Raw genomic sequence first — 20,942 nt, 5'->3', positions numbered from 1 at the left:
GCTGACCCAAGTCTGGCGTTGAGCTATCTTGAAAATGTAATTCAGAGGAAACTAGCTGGTTTAATATTAAATGAACATGTTGGGGTTCATTTGTCCTATACCACCGTGTTGCTGTCTTCTAGCCAAGTGTTTGTTATCTAAATGTGCGATGGAAAACCTAAAGCGTATATACACACATGGGTAGTCATGGCCCAGCCAAGCAGATGTCGGATCTGTAGATATTTTACGATGACTTCGCTCACTAAGTCACGGTAAGCCTGACGGGAATCGAGAGTGGTCTCCCTTCGATATTTGTGACTACATGTATTTCTATGTTAAAGCGTCTTTGGGTATTTCAGCATTGTCTAATACCGAAAGATGGGCAGTGCTGTTTGAAACATTATTATGTGAACCAACGTACACGCAGTGCCAGGTTGAACTGGCCTGTCTCCCTTGGAATGTTTTGCGAGTTACTTGATACCGGAGCAGTTAAGGTACCATCTATTTCTCAAATAAATGCACGAGTGATGGGAAGTTAGGCGTTTTGGTTTTCAGTACACTTTGGTTTATCTCAGCGGCATGTAGATAATGGAGTTTGGCCCAGAGAAACCAATGGCATTCAGAATCAACTTCTGTCGTCGGGACAGGTGAATTTACCCACTTGTTTCAAATTCAATATAGTCAAACTTTCCAAACTGAGCAAAGTTTGACCTTGACCAGCTAATAACAACTCAACGCAGGGCTTTTTCGCATTGTTGTGAAAACAAAACAGATAAGACATAGCTTGGATAGTTTACTTCATGAAAAAAACAGTTCATCCCCATAGTGACTGGGTCAAGATCAACACACAGATGACGAGAAAGTTTCTATGGTGGTCACTAATTGCTGTGTTCAACATGTCGCACTGGCATTTCTCGGATTCCATGATCATGTCGCTGAGGGGGCCGTTGTCGTCGGTACTGTTGGAGGTGTTCTTGATAACTATTATTTGAAGTCGTGTTGACGCAGACTGGAAATATAACGTGTAAGTTAGTATTAAATGTTTTACACTGCATTCAATATTCAAACTAATTGACGAATTTGTAGAGAATCCTGTCTGGACCAGACAATGCATGGACATCGATCTACGCAATAAGTCAAGGTCCTGACCGGTGTCAGCCCGGGACCGCCACATTTCCCAATTAGTATAGTCTCAGGAGCGCCACAATTGATTTCACTGCAGTTTGTGGCGTTCTGGGGATTATATGGTGGAGTGATTACCGTTTTCTGACAAAAGAGTTCACTGCCTAAGTCCTAATGACCTCATGTTATCTCTGCCTTTAATGTTGCTAAGTAAACGACCATATAGAAACTTTTGTATTTCAAACACGTATCACCATTATGGCTAATGTACAAGTGCAACTAACAGTTGTCGAGAACGTAAGAGGTGGCCACAATGTTTTCTTTAATGGCCACAGATACAGCAGTCGCGGCAATAAGAAGTATTGTGCCGTCTCACAGTGCACTGCACGTATTTCTACACAGGATGGAAAATTATTTGCTGTAGAAGATCAGAATCACACACACCCGTCATTCCTTTTGAGACTGAAGCTAGCATCTTTAAGTCTACACTAATCCAGAGAGCGAAGACAGAGCACCCCATTCCTACCATCTATGCCGAAGAGATCGCCGCCGTGAGACGTCAGCGTACGACGTTCAACGGATGACTTTCTGCAGACCCTGCCGTAATTCCAATCCATGAGAACCCATGTACAGACAGACACACCACCTTCCCTCGACTGTCCGCGGCCAGACCAGAGATCGTCCTGAAAGCCAGGTGGACCCAGACCCATGGAGGAGACCAGTTCCCTTACCGCCTCAACAACAACATCCCGCTGTTCACCACGTCCAAGAACATGGTGTACCTTACTGCAGCGGACACCATATTTTGCGATGGCACCTTCTACACTGCCCCACGTTTGTTTGACCAAATATGTACCATATTTGCTGAAGTGCATGAGACAATGTGCCCCTTAGTGTTTGGACTTTTACCAGACAGAACTGAACTCACATACACCTCGATGTTCGACTTTCTACGCCAGACCGATCAAGACCTGAACTTTCTCTTCGCGCCGAATGTCGTACAACTAGATTTGAGTTGTCTGCTCACAATGCCGTTCGTTCTTCCTTTCAAGGTACTGATGTTCGTGGGTGTGTTTTTTTCCCATTTTACTCAATGCATATGGAGACGTGTGCAGAAGAAAGTACTAACCACGGACCCAGAAGCCAAGAAACTGGTGCGAAGAGCTGCTGCTTTGCCTATGGTACCACTCGACAAGGTTGAGGATGTGTGGCCTGAAGCCATTGCAGATAGCCCAGTAGGTCCGAAGATCACCTCATTCATGGACTATGTGACCACATCCTGGCTTGAAGGTCAGCAGTTCCAACCTCCTGTCTGGAACCACTTCGGCAACTCAAGTCACAGGACCAACAACCACCTTGAGGGCTACCTTGAAGCAGCACACATCCAATGGCCACCCGACATCTACGAGGCAGTTGAACTGTTTCAGCTGGTGCAGTCCAACACCGAGGTGAGCGCAGCGCATCTGCGTGTACATCCACAAGCACCACCACGCAGGCAGCGATACCGAGTTATCAACTGACAGATTGCGGAACTGAATGATGACCCGAGAAACGGACACCTGTCTGAGATTGTGTACACAGATCATGTCTCGGAGCTTCTTCATCTTGAATGAACAATGATCTCATGATATGAAAATTAGGTAAACCAAAAGTTATCATTATTATTACACATTTCCACCAGAGAGTAAATGTTATTATCTACAAACAATGCTTTAACAAAGTATTAACTTGTCGACTTCCTCATCACCTTGTGTTTTTAAGTGCAATATATTGATGCATTATTTGACTATAAATAGCTTTGTGTGTCCAGCTTATTTTATATTATGTATTATGTATATTATAATCGTCATATGTTCTATTAATGTTCTATTATTCAAGTGTGAGGTTTATGTCAATCTAGAAATGTTATATTATAACTCTTTGTTACTTTAATGTCTTGCATTTGAATAAAGCTGACATGCATAGTCTGAGTTCACCAAGTAAACACTTGACTTGAATGTGTACGGTAATCTAATTAATCACCTGTGAACGGTACCGGGACCGCCACAGTTGTATATCAGAGAACCATTTACTATGCCCGGGAGCGCCACACTACATTTCGCTCCAGAAATTACAAATGTGGCAGTCCTGGGTATAAACCTCCTGACCACCTGCTAATCGCCTCTTACAAGCACGGACTCTTGAAAACCAGTTCGGCTCATCAAGTCTATGGATTAATTCAGTCAACAAGGTATACTTGGCCTTTTAAACCCAGAACCCAAATTACAGTCACTATGAGCAAGTCTTGTTTTCATCCATGTAGCGGTGTTTAAACTTCTTCGTGGCCTGTCCGCTTAGTTTAAATTGGGGAAAGAGTTCATTACGTACCTTCCGCCTATTTAATAAGGTACTTTTCATTACTTGTATATCTTTGTATTTTTTTGAAAAACTTAGGTGGGGGGTACGCAAGGAACTTAACTAAATTGGGGAACAATGGGAGGTAATCAGGTTCTAATACTTTGGTGAAACCCACGTGATGGGTAATAGTGCGCGCAAACCTAGAGGCATTTTAAGGCGAATGTGGGGTTCAAACCCATGACTAATTTTGGTAAGCCTAAGTTCGGGAAAGGCGCTTTAAACACCATGGGTGAGGCGAACCGTGTCTGCGATAACCTTAGGTAACTTTAATTGCACATAACAGGATTGTTTGTTTACTGTACGACTGCGGTCTAAATACTCGAGCATCGATCTACGCAACTGGGATATGATGGCATGTATTAAGTAACCAAGTGAGCGGGCCTTGCCACCCAGTCCCGTTGGTCGCCTCCTACAAGCATGGTTGCTGAAGACCAGTTATAACGAGTGAATATACAAAATATAGCAAATAGAAATACCCACCTGTCCACGGGAGTCCATCGCCTTTACTCTTAGTTCGTAGACTGGTTTTCGTTTGTAGTCTAAAGAGTGGATATTAATCACTCGACCACTGAAAGCAAATACATCCAAAAATTAAAAGTTAATTCGGCATTGAAGTCACCACATGCATGTTTGTGAATGAGATTTTTAGTTTTTTTTTATACGTTCCAATGTGAACTTCAGGTGTAATTCTAAAGACACTGACTATCACTTGAACGAATATAACAAGTTCGAACTTAAATTTACATACAGTTCAACTGAAACGTTTTTAGATTGTATGCAAGGTATAAAATTCTCGCATAAGGACGGGCGTGTCCTTGCAGAAAGCGATCTTAAATTCAGCGCCAAGGTTCTTTTTTCTACAACGGGACGATGGTATGAAAAGGGGGTCTGTATTTTATACATGTCACCTTGACCTTCACCACCGTATGGCTACTGAACAGGACATTTTGCGAACACCTGAGTCACTGCTTAAATCAAACTTTGATTCCAGGATTGTTGGGTTTCATTTCACTTTCGCCATTGCTTGTAAAAAATGCTTTCAGATTAATTTTAATAAAGTCATCAACGGATAACAATTTCAGACACCGAGGACAAGCAGGAAATACCATATGTGGGTGAACTTGGTAACGGTTTTGAAAGCACACTGACGGTATTCCAACATTTTTACCCAATATTTTAATCATTGACTTGACACGTGTCTTCAATTTTATAATTATATTGGGTACAAAATAAACACTGCAAAACACGCATTTAGCCCATAAAGTAATTTGTTTGTTATACGATGCATTCTGTAAAATGTTCAAGCTACATCCAAACCACTGGGAAAATCGCGAAGTCGGGGCCAGGAAAACTGATGATTCACCAAGCCGGAAGTATGTACATCAGATCCCAAATTTTATCGCCTATAACAACCTTAGTTGTAATCTCGCTGACCACGTATGCCAAGATAGGAGTGTTCGTTTAACGCCGCACTCTGCAATATCCCAGCTATATGGCGGCGGTCTGAAAAAAATCTAGTCTGGACCAGACAATCCAGTGATCAACAGCATGAACATTGATCGACGCAATTGGGATATGATGACATGTGGGTCAACCATGTCAGCGAGCCTGACCACCCTATCCCGCTAGTCTCCTGATAAAAGCATGGATGTTCACGTATGAAGACAAAAATGCATGAAGTCAACAGTAACACAATACCAGTGCCACTATACTTTGTTCCAGCCTTACCTTGATGGTTCAACTTCCAAATCCTTGAAGGCGTTACCACTGACAATACTGTAGGTCAAGTTGTCGCCATCGGGATCAACTGCCTGTCAAACACCAAATTTAAAACAAATGGAATCATTGGGGTATTTTCAATACTGTACACATACATCGGTGCTTGTGGCGGGTGGAACAGAATGGAACCCCGCCTTCAAGCATGACTAATAATATCTAACCTTTAGTCTAGGCTATGGCGTGTATAAGATCGGCTCTGTTTCTTTATGTCCTGGAATATCAGGCTCTTGAATTTAGGAATTAAAAAAATAGCTATCATTAAAGAGTAGCATGTATGTTGTGTACTTCTGCACTCACTCAGCAGCTATAAGGTGGTTGCCAGGCAACGTGTTGACTGATATTGTGACCAACGACCCACACCGTCTTGGTACCGAGTCACGGATCCTGCCGCCTGGGTACCGAGTCACGGACAGTGCCGCCTGGGTACCAAGTCACGGATCCTGCCGCCTGGGTACCGAGTCACGGACAGTGCCGCCTGGGTACCAAGTCACGGATCCTGCAGCCTGGGTACCAAGTCACGGATCCTGCCGCCTGGGTACCAAGTCACGGATCCTGCCGCCTGGGTACCAAGTCACGGATCCTGCTGCCTGGGTACCAAGTCACGGATCCTGCCGTCTGGGTACCAAGTCACGGATCCTGCCGTCTGGCTTCTAAGTCACGGATCCTGCCGCCCGATACTTTTAGTCGCCTCCTTCGACATACAGACGATACCGGGTACTTAAATCTACTCCTGAATCCAAACGGGGTCAAGAATGGACGAGTTCCTACCGGAATGGTGAAGATCGTAGTGTTGATGAGAGCCCATTCTCCAATGTGGACCATGTAGCGAGGGGATGGAATCGTTGGAGGTCTGTTCGGTGGAGCCTCGTCCTGCTTGCACGAGCAGTTGCGAGCGTGTAGGTAATGTTGAACTACCTTAATGTCCACAATTGTGTTGTCAGACTGAAATCAAATACATTTCAACATTCACTGACAGGTCCAGACACAGATCGTTGTTATCGTATGGAAGTATAAAAGGTCCCATCAGGTCGGACATAATCTCACATAACCCACTATATTAACCGAAAACTGTCTGAACAAAAACTGTCGTTTCTGAACGTCATGGGATCTACTTAACTAGAAGCTGTCGTAGGAATATTCATTAGCTCTGCAATGTTAAATGGATGTTAACCTTATGGAGGCAGGAATGGTATGAAGTGAGTGACTTTAGTTTTACGGCGCTTTTAACAATATTCCAGCAACATCCACGGCGGGGGAAACCAGAAATGGGCTTCACACATGGCTGCATGAGAGGAATCGAACCCGGGTCTTCGGTGTGACGAGCGAATGATTTAACCACTACGCTACCCCACCACCTAAGCTGGTTCCCGGCTCCCTTTGCTCGCGCTAACGTTCGCCAAAGCTATTGCGATATTGCGATATGCGAGACGGGCCCAGCTTACCCCACCACCCCGAAAGCTAAATGGTGGTTGTGCGACAACATATGATTAGCTTATCTTGTCCTCAAGCATAGATATTTCACTGTACGTGAAAGAACCAAGAAACTGACAACCTTTCATACTCATTTTCCTCAGAATATACTTGGACTGACTGACTGACTGAGTTTAGTTTTACGCCGCTTTTAGCAATATTCCAGCAACATCACGGCGGGAGACACCAGAAATGGGCTTCACACAATATACCCATTTGGGGATTCGAACCCGGGTCTTCGGCGTGACGAGCCAACGGTTTAAATCACTAGGCTACCTCACCGCCCCAGAATATACTTGGAAGGTCGACCTGCTCCTTGTACAATACGACCTCAGTGTCTTTACCTGAAGTTATGGCTTCGAAATACTCAAAATGGAAAACTCACTGATCCATTGGTTTCAGTGACAGTGACATTCAGATGGTACTCTCCTGTGTGGTTGATAGTCAGAACATTAACATTCCGTATGACGCCTCTGAAATAGAAATGTTGATTATTTATATGCCATAACATTTGATAACCATTAAGCTGAAGGAAAAGCAAGTTCTATGGACAACTGGGACACGAGCCAATCAGCGAAGTTGTATAACCCGTACCCGGCCGATTCCCTTCCTTCTTCAGCCTCCTACATGTATGACTGACTGAGTTTGGTTTTACGCCGCTTTTAGCAATATTTCAGCAACATCACGGCGGCGGCCACCAGAAATGGGCTTTACACATTGTACCCATGTGGGGATTCGAACCCGGGTCTTCTGCGTGACGAGCCAACGCTTTAACCACTAGGCTACCCCACCGCCCCCTACATGTATGAGGAACTATACTAGCCATGGGGGCACCACCAAATTGGCTTCACACATTGTACCCATACGGGAAATCAAACCCGGAGCTTCGGCATGAAGAGCGAAAGCTCTAACCATTAAAGGCTACCCAAACATCCCTAAAGCCTTCAGGAAACTAAAAACAAATCTCTTGGTTCAAGCCGCAATATTCAAGCTACATGAGTGAGTATTCTTTTACGCCGCTTTTAGTAATATTCCAGCATACAAATAGCGGATGAGATGATATCGGCTTCACACATTGTACCCATGTTGGGAATTTATCTCAAGCATCTTCAGTGTGGCGAGCGAACGCTTTAACCCCTCGGCTACCCCATCGTCCTCCAGCTGCAGGACCGCGGTCTGTAAATCTATTTTTGACCAGAAAGTCTAGTGACCGACATCAATCAAGGCAACTGGGATTCGATGTCATGCATAAAATAGGTCCACCTGATCCGGTTAGTCGCCTTTTACGACAAGACGTAGACCAATTCCAACACGGATGTTCACAGGGTAGACAGGGGTATTTCTGACCACAATCTTCCAGCTTCTTTCATACTTCAGTAACACCTGACCTGTATACACTTACTCTTGGTCGATGTCAAAGTCACCATTGGCATTGCCCGATGCTATTTCAAACTGCAGGGTACCGTTGCCGTTATCACGCACCTGGAAAACATGAAAGTGCTTTGATACCGAGATTAGATGAACATTAAGGTAATTTGTTTTTGTCGCCTTGAGGCATTCAGTAATCATACGCTGTGATACTGGAACCTGTGAAGTAGGCTTCAATAATATATTCGAGAAAACTCGGGGAAAGAAGGGTTCTAAATATACTAGGCACATAAAGAAACTGTGCATACAAAAATTTAAAATCTAAATTTATAAAACCTGTGTAGACACATAAGGATTTAAACTCAGAGATTAGTGACATGCATCCAACATGCATGCACGTTCCGTGCCATCAGTGGGTTCGTCCTTGAGACGTGCAATACGTTGTTGCACGTGCATTCCGGGAAAGAGAAACAGAGCAAATGAATGCCACACAATACTGTCACTTTGGAAAGCTCAACCCCTGCCCTTGCGATCGTTAAAAAAATTAAACGGCTATTGAAACGCATAGCATGCCAAGGCTCACGTCTGCACAACGTCATGAGGCCATTGGGGTGGTCCGTGGGGGAATGTCTCAACGACAAGTGGCTGCACATTTCCACTCCCATCGGAACACCATTTCTGCACCGGCGAGACGCTACCAGAACACAAATGACGTCATCGATCGGCCACGTTCTGGACGTCCACGTGTAACAACGCCAAGACAGGACTTATGGATAAGGGTGACCCATCTTCGCCACAGGTTTCAGACTGCAGTGATGACTGCCCGAACCATCCCAGGACTTCGCCGTATCCACCCCAACACAGTTCGACAACGTTTACGTCATCACGGGATCAGACCACGACGTCCCGCCATACGGCCTATCCTGACACAACGTCATCGACAAGCTCGCCGAATGTGGTGCCGAAATCTTGTCCGCAGACCCTTGTTTTGGTGGAGAAATGTTGTTTTTACAGATGAGTCCAGGTTTAATATTTCCCATAGTGATGGACGTCAACGTGCCTATAGGCGCGTGGGAGAACGTTATGCACAGGCCTGTGTCTTGAGGAGGAATCGCTTTGGTGCAGCACGCCAAAGAACTCCTTTGGTGATTGTTCAGGGCAACTTAACTGGTGTGGGCTACAGGGATCAGATTCTTCGACCTGTGGCAATTCCTTTTCTGCAACGTCATGGCCCTGGGTTAACATTCCAACAGGACAATGCCCGCCCTCATACGGCAAGGGTTGCTATGGATTTCTTGCAATCACAACGTTGACTTACTGCCTTCGCCTGCAAATTCACCGGATCTCTCCCCGATAGAGCATGTTTGGGACGAGATGTATCGACGTCTACGCCGTCTTCCTCATCCGCCAGATAACGTCCTTGACCTTGCAACGGAACTTGAGAATCCCATATCCCACATCCCACAAGCCTTCCTTGCACGTTTGATAGGCTCTATGCGTCGTCGATGCACTGCTGTTCTCAATGCCGATGGTGGACATACCCGTTATTGAGCTTGTGACATGGTCGTTTGACCCCTGTCCCGCTTGTGGACTCGTGACGTCATTGTGATTGACTTTTTCAGTTGAAATTCTCCCGACTTATGGTCTCATGATCCCTCGATTAAAGTTTATATGTACCTTTGACATCGTTATCGTACTTATCAACTGGGATAATATTTTTACAATGCAGTTTCTTTATGTGGCTAGTATACATAAATACATTGGAAATACATTTCCTTGACAGAGGTTTTTAGTGGAGTCAGAGCAAAGCAGGCAATCGCCTGCAGGCAACGTAGACTGGGCCATGCACGAACAAACGTTTCACCCCTGCCGTTACCGACTGTTTTGGGTATTGGTTAGTTGGTTGTTCAACACCACACCAAGCAATATTCCAGCTATATAGCGGCGGTCTGTAAATAATTGATTCTTGACCATAAAATCTAGTGATCAACAGCATGAGCATCGATCTACGTAACTGGGATACGATGACATGTGTCAACCACGTCAGCGAACCTGACCAGCTGATTCAGCAAGTCGCCTTTTTTTTTACATGGGTTTCTAAAGACCAATTCTATCCTGATCTTCATGGGTCTCTGGGTATTGGATTAAGCAGTTGCCGTTTTCCAACAGTTTCACTGTAATGTAATTTAATTACAGCACTTCCAGAGACTATAGACCGACACGTGGTCTCTGGTTTCCGGGATGTGAATGTATTGTCAAATCATTTCCTAGCCATACTGACATTTCGTGAAGGTATGTCAACACGTTAATTTCAACATGGGAATGCGTTCTGTTGGAACTTCAACTTTTATTATACAATACTAAGGTACATGCACTCACGTTGTCTCCACCTGGGCACACAGAGAAAGTTGAATAACAGCCAGTATAGAATAACAGCCAGTATAGAATAACAGCCAGCAGACAACACATACCGGTATAGTGAGCACGTGGCTACCAGTCTGGATTCCTTCAGGTAAACGGACGGTGTACCGATCACTGGGAATCGACGGCCCGTCTGAACTGCGCTTCACGTTGACTACCACTGCACAACGATCCCTAAAGAAAAGGGACTGGTCAAGTTTAATCATGTAAAATTGACTGAAAACTGAATTCTTCACAACGCCATTCTGTAGTTAAAACAAATATATTTCCAACACAGTTTATAATTTAAGAGAAACGTGTTTCTTCATCACTAAAATATACATATTTTAATCTGTATTTGAAAAAGAAAATGTTCTCTACCTTCTGGGCGGTTTGCCGTGATCCGTTGCTTCGACCAAGATTACAAAGTTGTCCCCGTCTTTAACAGGGGTAATGAGCACGAGTTTATTAAACTCTCTCAGGTGGAATTTGCCCCATCCATTCTTGCACACCCCTGCAACTGCATAGCTCACGTTCCCACTTAGTTTGCTGTCAAGGTCTTGAGCTTCAAGCTGTCAACAGACATGAAAACCACAAAACGTTCTCCAAGTTGTCCCCCTTTCCATTGCCGATCTTCCACGTCCCTCCTCTCCCCTGCCCACCTTCCACGCCCCTCCTCCTCCCTGCCCATCTGCCCACCTTCCACGCCCCTCCTCTCCTGCCCACCTTCCACGCCCCCTCTCTCCCTGCCCACCTTCCACGCCCCTCCTCTCCCCTGCCCACCTTCCACGCCCCTCCTCTCCCTGCCCACCTTCCACGCCCCTCGTCTCCTGCCCACCTTCCACGCCCCACCTCACCCCTACATACCTTCCACGCCCACCTCACCCTGCATCTCCCAAGCCCCTCGTCTCCCCTGCACATCTTCCAAGCCCCTCCACTCCCCTCCCTCGTCTCCCGTTTTGCAGCGCCCCTCGTCTCCCTGCACGTTTTGAACGCCCCTCGTCTCCCTGCACATTTTGCACGCCCCTCGTCCCCGCCCCTTGTCTCCCCTGCACATCTCCCAAGCCCCTCCCTGCACGTTTTGCATGCCCCTCGTCCCCCTGCCCATCGTCTCCCTGCGTTTTGAACGCCCCTCGTCTCCCTGCACGTTTTGAACGCCCTCGTCTCCCTGCACGTTTTGAACGCCTCTCGTCTCCCTGCACACTTTCCACCCCCCTCCTCTCCCTGCCTATCTTTCACGCCCCTCTTGTTGCATACCTTTCATGCCCCTCGTCTCCTTGCACACCTCCCACGCCCCTCCACTCCTAGTCGCCTCTTACGACAAGCATGGGTTGCCGAAGACTGGAATGCTATATTCTAACCTACCTTTGTCACAAGAAACGGTTTCTTAAACGAGTACACTCCCTCAGGGACGATGACTGAGTTGATGGGGGAGGGGAACTCGGGGGCGTAGTCATTGTCACCTAGGATGTTGAGGGTCACTGATGCCAAGTTGTTGCCGAGCGTGCCGAGCGCCAACGCCTGTTGTCCAAACAAACACAAGTGTACTGGGGGCTTGTGCCTGGACATCGCCAATCTTAACAAGTTTGCTTCAATTCGTTTAAGACCCACCCCCAGTTTTAGCGAGATTGTGAGTCGCATATTTCAAAATGACATGACTTGATTCTACAACAGCATTTGCAATCAACATTTGGTCTATTACTTTCGATGCTGCTAAGGCGGCCATGAAAACTGGGACGAACAGACCGATACACCGACCTCAAAAAACGAAAAGCAGATATGAAATCTGAAAGGCACGATTGCAGTATACAGAGTTGATTACAAACTCAGAAATACAACAACTTTGAGCAGGGCAGACGACACCCGCCCCATAATATATTATATTTACTTCTGGGTAAAAATGGTTCCATCCGACTTTGGGGCGTATTTAAAAAGCATAGATTGAAATTTTGAAAACCTTCGACCAAGATTTTGACTAATATATATATAATAAAACTTATTATCAGTTATAGCATATTTCTTTCAATAACGCTGGCGCCGCTTATACTTCTTTCTTAAAGGAGCACTGTGCTGGATCCGATTTGTTATATATATATAATAAAATTTATCTCTTAGCATACCGTGTTCACTAGGAATTAATAGGAAAATGTAAGCTTCTTTGAGGGTAAAATGGTAAGAAGCGCGACGAGGTTTTGAAGAGTTACTTGCTTGGTCTTCAGCGATTTTCGTTTAAAATTTAAACACAATCTAATTACAACTGCATTGCTATAATTAAATCGTGTGTATGTGTTAGTCAATATATATCTATATATAAAGACTGAAATTTTCACTGAGGTAATTAATCAAATCCATTAAGAGTATGTCATATTTCAATCTGGCCACAAAATCTAGTTGATAGTAACATTCCTAAACATACTTTTAGTGTAATTTCATCTTCCAGAGTCTGAAAATGTTAGGATTAAAAGAAAGCAATAAACATCTATATTTTGTTTCGTTTAGTCCTGGCATAAATTAGTCTGACATTTTGAAACTATTTTTAACTTCTTCAAATTTGTAACTCAGACGGTTAGATAAAGGGGCAGATTTTTCGGTCGATTTGTCAAATTGCAATTATCATAATTCATTTGGTATCCTAAAATAGTAAAAGACTTACCAAGAAAGCGCAGGTTTGAAGTATCATATCTCCTGGGAAGGCCATCGCACCTAGCTTTAGATTGCCACCCGAGTTCACGATTCAAATTCTGACAAGCTGATTTGCATGACTGTCACGCTTTTCGCAAGCACGCTTTGGTTTGTTGTGGCACGTGCTCGTGTGGAGGTTTCATTCAGACTCAAGCATGGGTTTGAGTCCATTTGTTACACAGAAAACACTGAGTGAGTGTGCTTGTGAGACAAGAGACCAATCCCAAAAAAAAAAGAAAAGAAATAAAAAATGAAGTAAAATAAAAATACCCCCAAAAAAAACCAAAACAAAAAACAAAAAAACACAACAAACAAAAATAAACCAGACAAAATAAAAACAAAACAAAATTAAATAACCAACACCATCCCCCAAAAAACCCCAACCCCAAAAAAAACAACAAACAAAACAAAACAAAAAAATAGAACAAAAAGAAAAAAAAACAAAACCCAAACACAACAAAAAAACACAACAACAAACACAAAAACAAAACAAAACAAAACAAAAAAGAACACAAACAAAACCATACAGCAACAATAATAACATACTAATATTAATAATAAAAAAAACCAACAAATTAAACAATATTTCAGCTACATGGCAGCGGTCTGTAAATAATAGAGTCTGGACCAGAGAATCCAGTGATCAACAGCATGAGCATCGATCTACGCAACTGGGATACGATGACATGTGTCAACCCAGTCAGTGAGCCTGACCACCCGATCCCGTTAGTCGCCTCTTACGACAAGCATGGGTTACTGAAGATCAATTCTAGCCCGGATCTTCACGGGTCTCAAAAGACAACCGAACAACAAATACTCAAACTCAAAAACAACAAAAACAACAAAAACCCAAGCACAAAAACACAAAGAAATAAGACATACAAAATTTACGGTAAAAATAAATACAAACGATAATAAGAAATAAAGCGAAATAAGATAAAAACATATACATTAAAATGAATATAAACATGATAAATACATATTTAGAAACATTGGTCACAGTTAGCTATGAAGAATGGCCGTAATTGGCTAAACACGTTTGTTTAAAGTTTGTTACCCGCCTCAGTGGTCAAGTGGAGAGGGTATCTGCCCGGACAGCGGAAGGTTGGTAGTGCCATACCGTGGCCGCGTCCTGCTACAAGATGGTACTTGTTGACACCTTGCCTGGCGCTCAGCAATAAGGGTATAACACAAGGACTGGTCGACTCTGAGTCAGAATACTGTGTACGATATCTATGTTAAACTGCAGCATGGTATGTAAGTAGGTTAGCGCGAATATCGGCATTGGTCCTGACTATGTCTATAGTGCAATAATCTTTCGGTTGGGGTAGTCCAGTGCTCAAAGCATTGGCTCGCCATGCCGAAAAACCGTGTTCGGTTTCCACATGATCACATGATAATGGAATGTGTGAAGCCCTCAACTGGCATTCCCCTCCACGGCATTTCTGGAATGGAATTGCTGAAAGACGGCATAAAGCCTGTAAAATACCAACGCAAGAAATACGTGATGATGTGATGATGATTTTACGACCGCTTCAGTTTGGACCGAGGTTTCACTCGAAGCAAACCTGTAAATATACGTTTCGAATGTTATGAAAATCAAAATAGTGATTTAATGTTCCAACAATGTTCAAGAAAACGCTTCGGAATATGGTGTAATACTGACAGTTCTGGTTCATACAGAAACATCTGAATCATGTCCGTTTTTTTATAACAATCCGACATTTATGATAACCCAACAGTGGCGCTGATCATAAACTTCCGGTTCCAGTTGTGCATGTGTTTGAACACTGACTTATATATCGTTTTGTAGTTTCTGAAAGATATATAACTGTACAAAATGCAGGAAGTTGTGGCTCCCGTGTATAACATAACTTTCGACATAGAGGTTGCTTTAGATCAGCAACTAGGGGCTCTACCGTTGCCTTTCCCTGGCATGGACAGTGAGTGTTTGTTGTTTTGTGATGCCGGTAGGCACCGGTACAACGCATATTACATGATATGAGCAGTACTGTTAACAAAATAAATCCGGTTGCTAAGAGTTCCGCCCGTAACCCCCGCTTAAAATATGTTATGAATGATTATTTCAAGAGGTTAGGGTTTAGGATTTAGATTCAGCATTATGTTAGGTTTTGGGTTAGGGTTAGGGCTTTCTATAAAAACCATCTATTCTTGCTATAAATCTCAGGCATAGAATGATAATAAAACGGGGGTTACGGGAGGAAATCTTTTCATATGGTTAATAGTGTTATGTAACTGTTGACGTGGTAATGATGATTTTTAATACAATATGTGTGTGAGTGTGTGTGCAACAGTTTATCTTCTCATCTTGTCAATTTGCATTTTTTGACAACATGTTCACAATTGGTGACTCTGGACACTAAGTACACGTAATTTCCTTTGCCAAGTCAGTCTCATGATGAACTGATTAAAACACATTTCATTTGTCAGAATTCTCAAGGTTATCCCTCAACAATATTTGATACTTTGGGCAGGTCATGATGCTTCAGTCCCAAGTCCGATGTTTGAATCCCAAGACTTGTTCTGATCATGAACCTCAGTAACAAACCCATGCTTATTGTCGTATTCACTGGGACTAAATGCAAATTTGTTCTTTTCCTACAAAATTATTGTTAGCTGACACGAACCCATCTTGATATCAATGAACAATTGTTGCAGACCATCATGGTATATAACCACTCACTTGTATCAGTTGTTATAGAATTGTGTTGTTTTACAATGTTTTACATCACTTTTGATATTTCCCAATTATGAATTTCAGAATCTGGGTCAGCAACATGTATATTTCATCTCCGACATCAGTGCAACAAGGGCACAGCATGTCCATTCCGTCATGTTCGAGGCGACAGAACAGTTGTGTGTAAACATTGGCTGCGTGGACTCTGCAAGAAGGGAGATGACTGTGAATTCTTACATGAATATGACATGTCGAAGATGCCAGAGTGTTATTTCTACTCCAAATTTGGTAAGTAACTTTTAGGGATAGAATTTAACTCTTCACATGCTGAAAGATTAATACATGTAGTCCAAACAAAGGCATATAAGGACCAGTGTTTCTATTATGTTATAAATTTAATGTTGCAGTGGACCAGCAGCTCTAAAGAATACAAGTACATTCAATATCTATTTACCAATAGGCTTACAATATATCAGTACATGGCCAATTTTACTGGTATATCAATAGCAATACAGGTAAACAATTGTAAATGGAAACACTGAGAACACACACACACGCACTCATATTCTATCATGCTACAATTTAAATATGGACACTGAGTGACGCCATCAAATTTGCTTGTATATAAAGTCTTTCCAGATAGCCTCAGACCCAGAGATAAACCAGCTTACCTGCACAAGATAGTCTATCCATCGATGCATTACATGAGGATGCCACTGACATTTGCCAAACCTCTTTTTAAAATTTTGTATATTACATCATACATGTTATTATGGCTTCTATTTTTGTTTCAGGACAGTGTAGTAATAAAGAATGTCCCTTTCTTCACATTGATCCTGAAAAGAAAATGAAAGATTGTCCATGGTATGACAGAGGTTTTTGTCGTCATGGTAAGTAATGAGTGTGTGACCTTATGTTTCATCTTAAACAATGCTTTTGATTAAACTTGGTTTATGGATCAGCGGACTGTGAAAACTGGAAATTGGAGAAATCAGTTTGAATACATTGAGTACAGAGAGATGGCCATGTTGCCGTATCCCAATTACATAGATCTATGCTCATGCTGTTGATCACTGGATTTACTGGTTCAGACTGGATTATTTACATACCACTACCATATAGCTGGAATATTGCTAAGTGCAGCATGAAACAACAAACAAGCAAGTGAATTAATTTTAGAAGCCCAGACACACTTCCACATAGGATCAAAAGAAGAAAAAGAACAGCACAGTGTGTGATAGGATAAATGAACAAATATACAAGTTATTGTAAAATTTACAATCTTCATGCTTTGCTTTCTGTCCACAGGTCCTAATTGCAAGAACAGACATGTGAGGAGACTTATCTGTCAAAGCTACGTCAATGGCTTCTGTATTGAGGGACCCAACTGTAAATACCAGCAGTAAGTGGAACTAACATTGATCATGCCAAAGAGAAAACAAATGTTAAGTGACAAATGTGCTTGGATCATTAGTGAAGGTGTCATAAGTTAAGTCCCAAGAATGCAGTTAAATCTACTTATATTTAGCATATTCACTGTTTATCATCATTTTTCTTTTTGTTGACATTGTAATGGGATTTGTGGAATTGCAAGTCCACACTGAACATGAATATCTATTGTGCCCCTAGAGTGTTCAGGTTGGAAAGTTAGCTCTGAAAGTTGTGAATACACAATGCCACTTGGAAAGTCGTCAAGTGTATATTTGGGATTACACTTTCTTAGTGAAGTACAGATTCTAGTACTTTTGTTGGGTTGAGTCCCATCTGGGATGCACATTGGCTGAGAGAGTTAGACGTCTGACTTTGTCTGCTGGCGCTTAAGTGCCCGACTGAGGGTCCGGATGGGACCTAACCCAACAAAAGTACTAGAACCTGTACTTTACTTAGAAATTGTAATCCCAAAATATAACATATGTTATGAAAGTTGTCCTTCCATTTCAGTTCAACCAGAACCCAGTGGTTTAGGTCTAAATCCAAGAATCTGATTCATTATGATCCTTAGTCCTTAGCTTAACATAATGTCTGTGAGCTTGTTCAGTTCCATATCCTGAGATGACATAATCTAACTCAAAATGTGCTTGAAGCAGCATATATCTCTACGTGCCTGTCATTCTCTGAAGCTTGGGACCACCTCCGTGGTGTAGTGGTTAGAGCGTCCGCCCGGAGTGCGGAAGGTCGCTGGTTCGATCCCCGACCGCGTCATACCAAAAGACGTTAAAATATGGTACTTGTTGGTCCCTGCCTGGCGCTCGGCATTAATGGGTACAACAAGGACTGGTCGGCTCGGAGTCAGTATAATGTGTCTGAGTGGGGTATTCATGCTTCACTGCGGCATGGTATCTCAGTGGGCTAGCACTATAAAACCAGCTTAAGTCTGGGCTAGTACAAACAGCCGCACATACACATACACACGCATGCACGTCGTCATATGAGCGAATATTCTCAAGCACGACGTTAAACCCAATTCCACCACCACCTCTGAAGCTTGTATTACAAATTCTGTGTGGTTGGAATTTCAGTCCCAAGTTTGACCTGCCAGTGAGTGACCCAGTCCAGCTGGCCAAGAAGGCCTCTATTGTCTGTCACTTCTGTGGGGAGACAGGCCACAAAGTGCTCAACTGTACCAAGATGCCCAACAATGTCAAGATGGAACAGATGATGGTAAGGTCTTTTGATGTAGCCCACCTTCTCTCAGATATATGTCTGGTACTGTTGTACTCCATGCAGTCACTATAATCATCATAATAACAGGGGATGGAAATTCCTAGGGGTGCCATAGAGCACCACATAGATAATTTATGTCTCAGATGTATGTCTGGTACTGTTGTACTCCATGCAGTCACTATAATCATCATAATAACAGGGGGTGGAAATTCCTAGGGGTGCCATTGGGCACCACATAGATAATTTATGTTTGCCTCTGTGAAAATAAGTGTCTCATACATTTTGATGATAAAATCAAAATCAAAACATCATAACAATTATGTCATTTCAATTTATTGTTAGTAAATCAGTAAACAACATGTAACACCTGTACACTTGAGGGCTGGATTTCCTGAACACTATCGTGACTGCAAGAACAGTTTACCTTCACTTGTCCTGGTGTTCATGTTGATGTGTTACCGGTGATGTGTTACCGTGATTACTTGATACATATTCAACTTTCGATTGTGTTGTGTGCTTCTGATTGCCTAGAGGGCAGTGGGTTAGCCCAGTGGTTAAAGTGTTCGCTCATCACACCAAAGGCCTGGGTTCGATTCCCAACATGGATTCAATGTGTAAAGCCCATTTCTAGTGTCTTCAATGTGATATTGCTGGAATGTTACTAAAAGCAGCATAAAACCTGCCTCACTCACTCTTATTGCTTATTTTTTGTCATTTACTCAGATGAATCAACAGATGAATGATGCTTCCATTGGTGATCAACGTCGACCTCTCGATCAAGTCACGTGTTACAAGGTGAGTTTCTCTTATATCCTTCTATAGAAAACATTGTTACTTTTTGATGTTCACCCTGCTCACCTTTTAAGTGATAGTTTTCAACAAGGGTTAAACTTCTTTTCAAATTTTCTGCACTTGCATTACACTTACGATATTTTCCTTGATTTATCAATGACTTTATGCTTGATGTTTCAGTGTGGCGAGAAAGGTCACTATGCCAACAAGTGCACCAAGGGTCATCTGGCTTTCCTCAGCTCCAGTGCTACATGATGTGTGTGTGTGTGTGTGTGTTTAATGTCGTTGGGCACTGTGTGGTGTACATGCTGTAACGGAACTGCTAAGAGTGAGTGAGTGAGCTGTGTTCTATGCTGCTTTGAACTGTTTGACAGTTATATCACAGCATGCCCACTGTGGAAGGAAAACCAATCTGATGCAGATCTCAGACATGTACCACTCTGGCGAAACCTGCAAGGACAGATCGAGCTGAGAAAATTATAAATATTATCAGCGGAAATCTTTTGCACTTAATGGTTGCAAATCTACACAGCTAAGTGTAGTCTGAATTGTTAAGAGCAACCATCTGTTGAGATGATCCTCATAATTTCAACCAGGTGGAATAGATTGTTTATGCAAAAATGTTGCAGTACATGTTTTTCTCAGTGATCTGAGTGGAACTTGGGACGCTATCCCTCATACAAGTGCTGCAACTAACAGATTGTTTCAAGTGTTGATGAACACAGTGAACCCAATGAAGTACTTGATATGAAATGATGTGACTTTTTGTTCATAAGTCTTTAATACAACAAAAAAACTCCTCCCTCTCTGATGTAATTTTGATTTCCTGATTTAAAAAGCCATTGACAGTCTCAAATGGCACAGCGAATGAATATGTTTAGTTTCCAAGGAACGTGTCATGATTTCAGTTGTATAAATCAGGGTACGTAGGTTGTGAAAAGCATTGTACTTTTTGGTGTAGAGTTATACTGAATATATATATTATTATTATTATTATTATTTTCAGCATGAACTACTTTATTGAATAGGTTTCCATACAAATAGCTGTTACAGTCTGTTTGTGACAAAATGATACCGATGAATTGCAATCTAACACAAAAACAAATAGACATGTCTCTGACGTCACTAATGCACATGCATCTCGCTTTTCGCGCTGTTCCATTAGTTGCCAATGCGCCCTTGTCACAAACTGGGAAAACGCACAAATAAATGATGATAGTTTCTTAAACAACTTTTTTATTTTTGTGACAAAAATTATGCAATTTTTTTCTAGAGTTGGTCTGTTGTTTTTATTGCAGTCCGCGTTGGTTTGATTCTTTTATGTCAATTTGTTTTTGTGTTAGATTGCAATTCATAGGTATCATTTTGTCTCAAACGGACTGTAAAAGATAAACAAAATATAGGGGAGTGTCACAAACAATGTATTGTATATTTTGGGGAGGGTAAGGCTTTGAAGTTCATCCTACGCATCCCTCTTCTAAATTTCAATTCCCTTACTTACATAGAGTCATAATACATTTTATGATGTTGTGTACACATAAGTTTACTCGAGTTGAATGCTTCTTGGATCTAAGCATCGTAACTTATATAT

General features: G+C 42.5%; 2 protein-coding genes across 2 annotated transcripts; one reads left to right on the top strand and one right to left on the bottom strand.

The window, feature by feature from the left end:
• Positions 1-759: 759 nt before the first annotated feature.
• Positions 760-13,325, bottom strand: LOC124289393 (cadherin EGF LAG seven-pass G-type receptor 1-like). The gene is made up of 10 exons (XM_046726015.1): positions 13,169-13,325; positions 11,881-12,036; positions 10,897-11,087; positions 10,587-10,710; positions 8,150-8,229; positions 7,133-7,220; positions 6,046-6,219; positions 5,227-5,309; positions 3,979-4,066; positions 760-988 (listed from the first exon to the last, which is right to left on the bottom strand). Exons 1-10 carry the CDS (start codon positions 13,211-13,213, stop codon positions 794-796), a joined length of 1,224 nt encoding a protein of 407 aa, XP_046581971.1. The 5' UTR covers positions 13,214-13,325; the 3' UTR covers positions 760-793.
• Positions 13,326-14,946: 1,621 nt separating this feature from the next.
• Positions 14,947-20,547, top strand: LOC124289367 (cleavage and polyadenylation specificity factor subunit 4-like). The gene is made up of 7 exons (XM_046725986.1): positions 14,947-15,140; positions 15,980-16,183; positions 16,690-16,785; positions 17,204-17,297; positions 18,415-18,556; positions 19,283-19,354; positions 19,532-20,547. The coding sequence occupies exons 1-7, from the start codon at positions 15,038-15,040 to the stop codon at positions 19,604-19,606; spliced, it is 786 nt and encodes a 261-aa protein (XP_046581942.1). The 5' UTR covers positions 14,947-15,037; the 3' UTR covers positions 19,607-20,547.
• Positions 20,548-20,942: the final 395 nt, after the last annotated feature.

Source organism: Haliotis rubra, unplaced genomic scaffold (assembly GCF_003918875.1).
Source record: "Haliotis rubra isolate DU_JTF1 unplaced genomic scaffold, ASM391887v1 Scf44, whole genome shotgun sequence".
Taxonomy (NCBI): domain Eukaryota; kingdom Metazoa; phylum Mollusca; class Gastropoda; order Lepetellida; family Haliotidae; genus Haliotis; species Haliotis rubra.
Note: the sequence above shows the minus strand (reverse complement) of the source record. Positions and strands in the feature narration are given on the sequence as shown.

Coding starts and splice junctions, on each gene's coding strand:
- LOC124289393 (XM_046726015.1), bottom strand. CDS start 13,213: ATGGCCTTCCCAGGAGATATGATACTTCAAACCTGCGCTTTCTTG. Junction 12,037..13,168: donor TTCAAACCTGCGCTTTCTTG/GTAAGTCTTTTA, acceptor TTTGGACAACAG/GCGTTGGCGCTCGGCACGCT. Junction 8,230..10,586: donor GCCACGTGCTCACTATACCG/GTATGTGTTGTC, acceptor CATGTTTTCCAG/GTGCGTGATAACGGCAACGG.
- LOC124289367 (XM_046725986.1), top strand. CDS start 15,038: ATGCAGGAAGTTGTGGCTCCCGTGTATAACATAACTTTCGACATAGAG. Junction 16,184..16,689: donor TTATTTCTACTCCAAATTTG/GTAAGTAACTTT, acceptor TTTTTGTTTCAG/GACAGTGTAGTAATAAAGAA. Junction 19,355..19,531: donor ATCAAGTCACGTGTTACAAG/GTGAGTTTCTCT, acceptor TTGATGTTTCAG/TGTGGCGAGAAAGGTCACTA.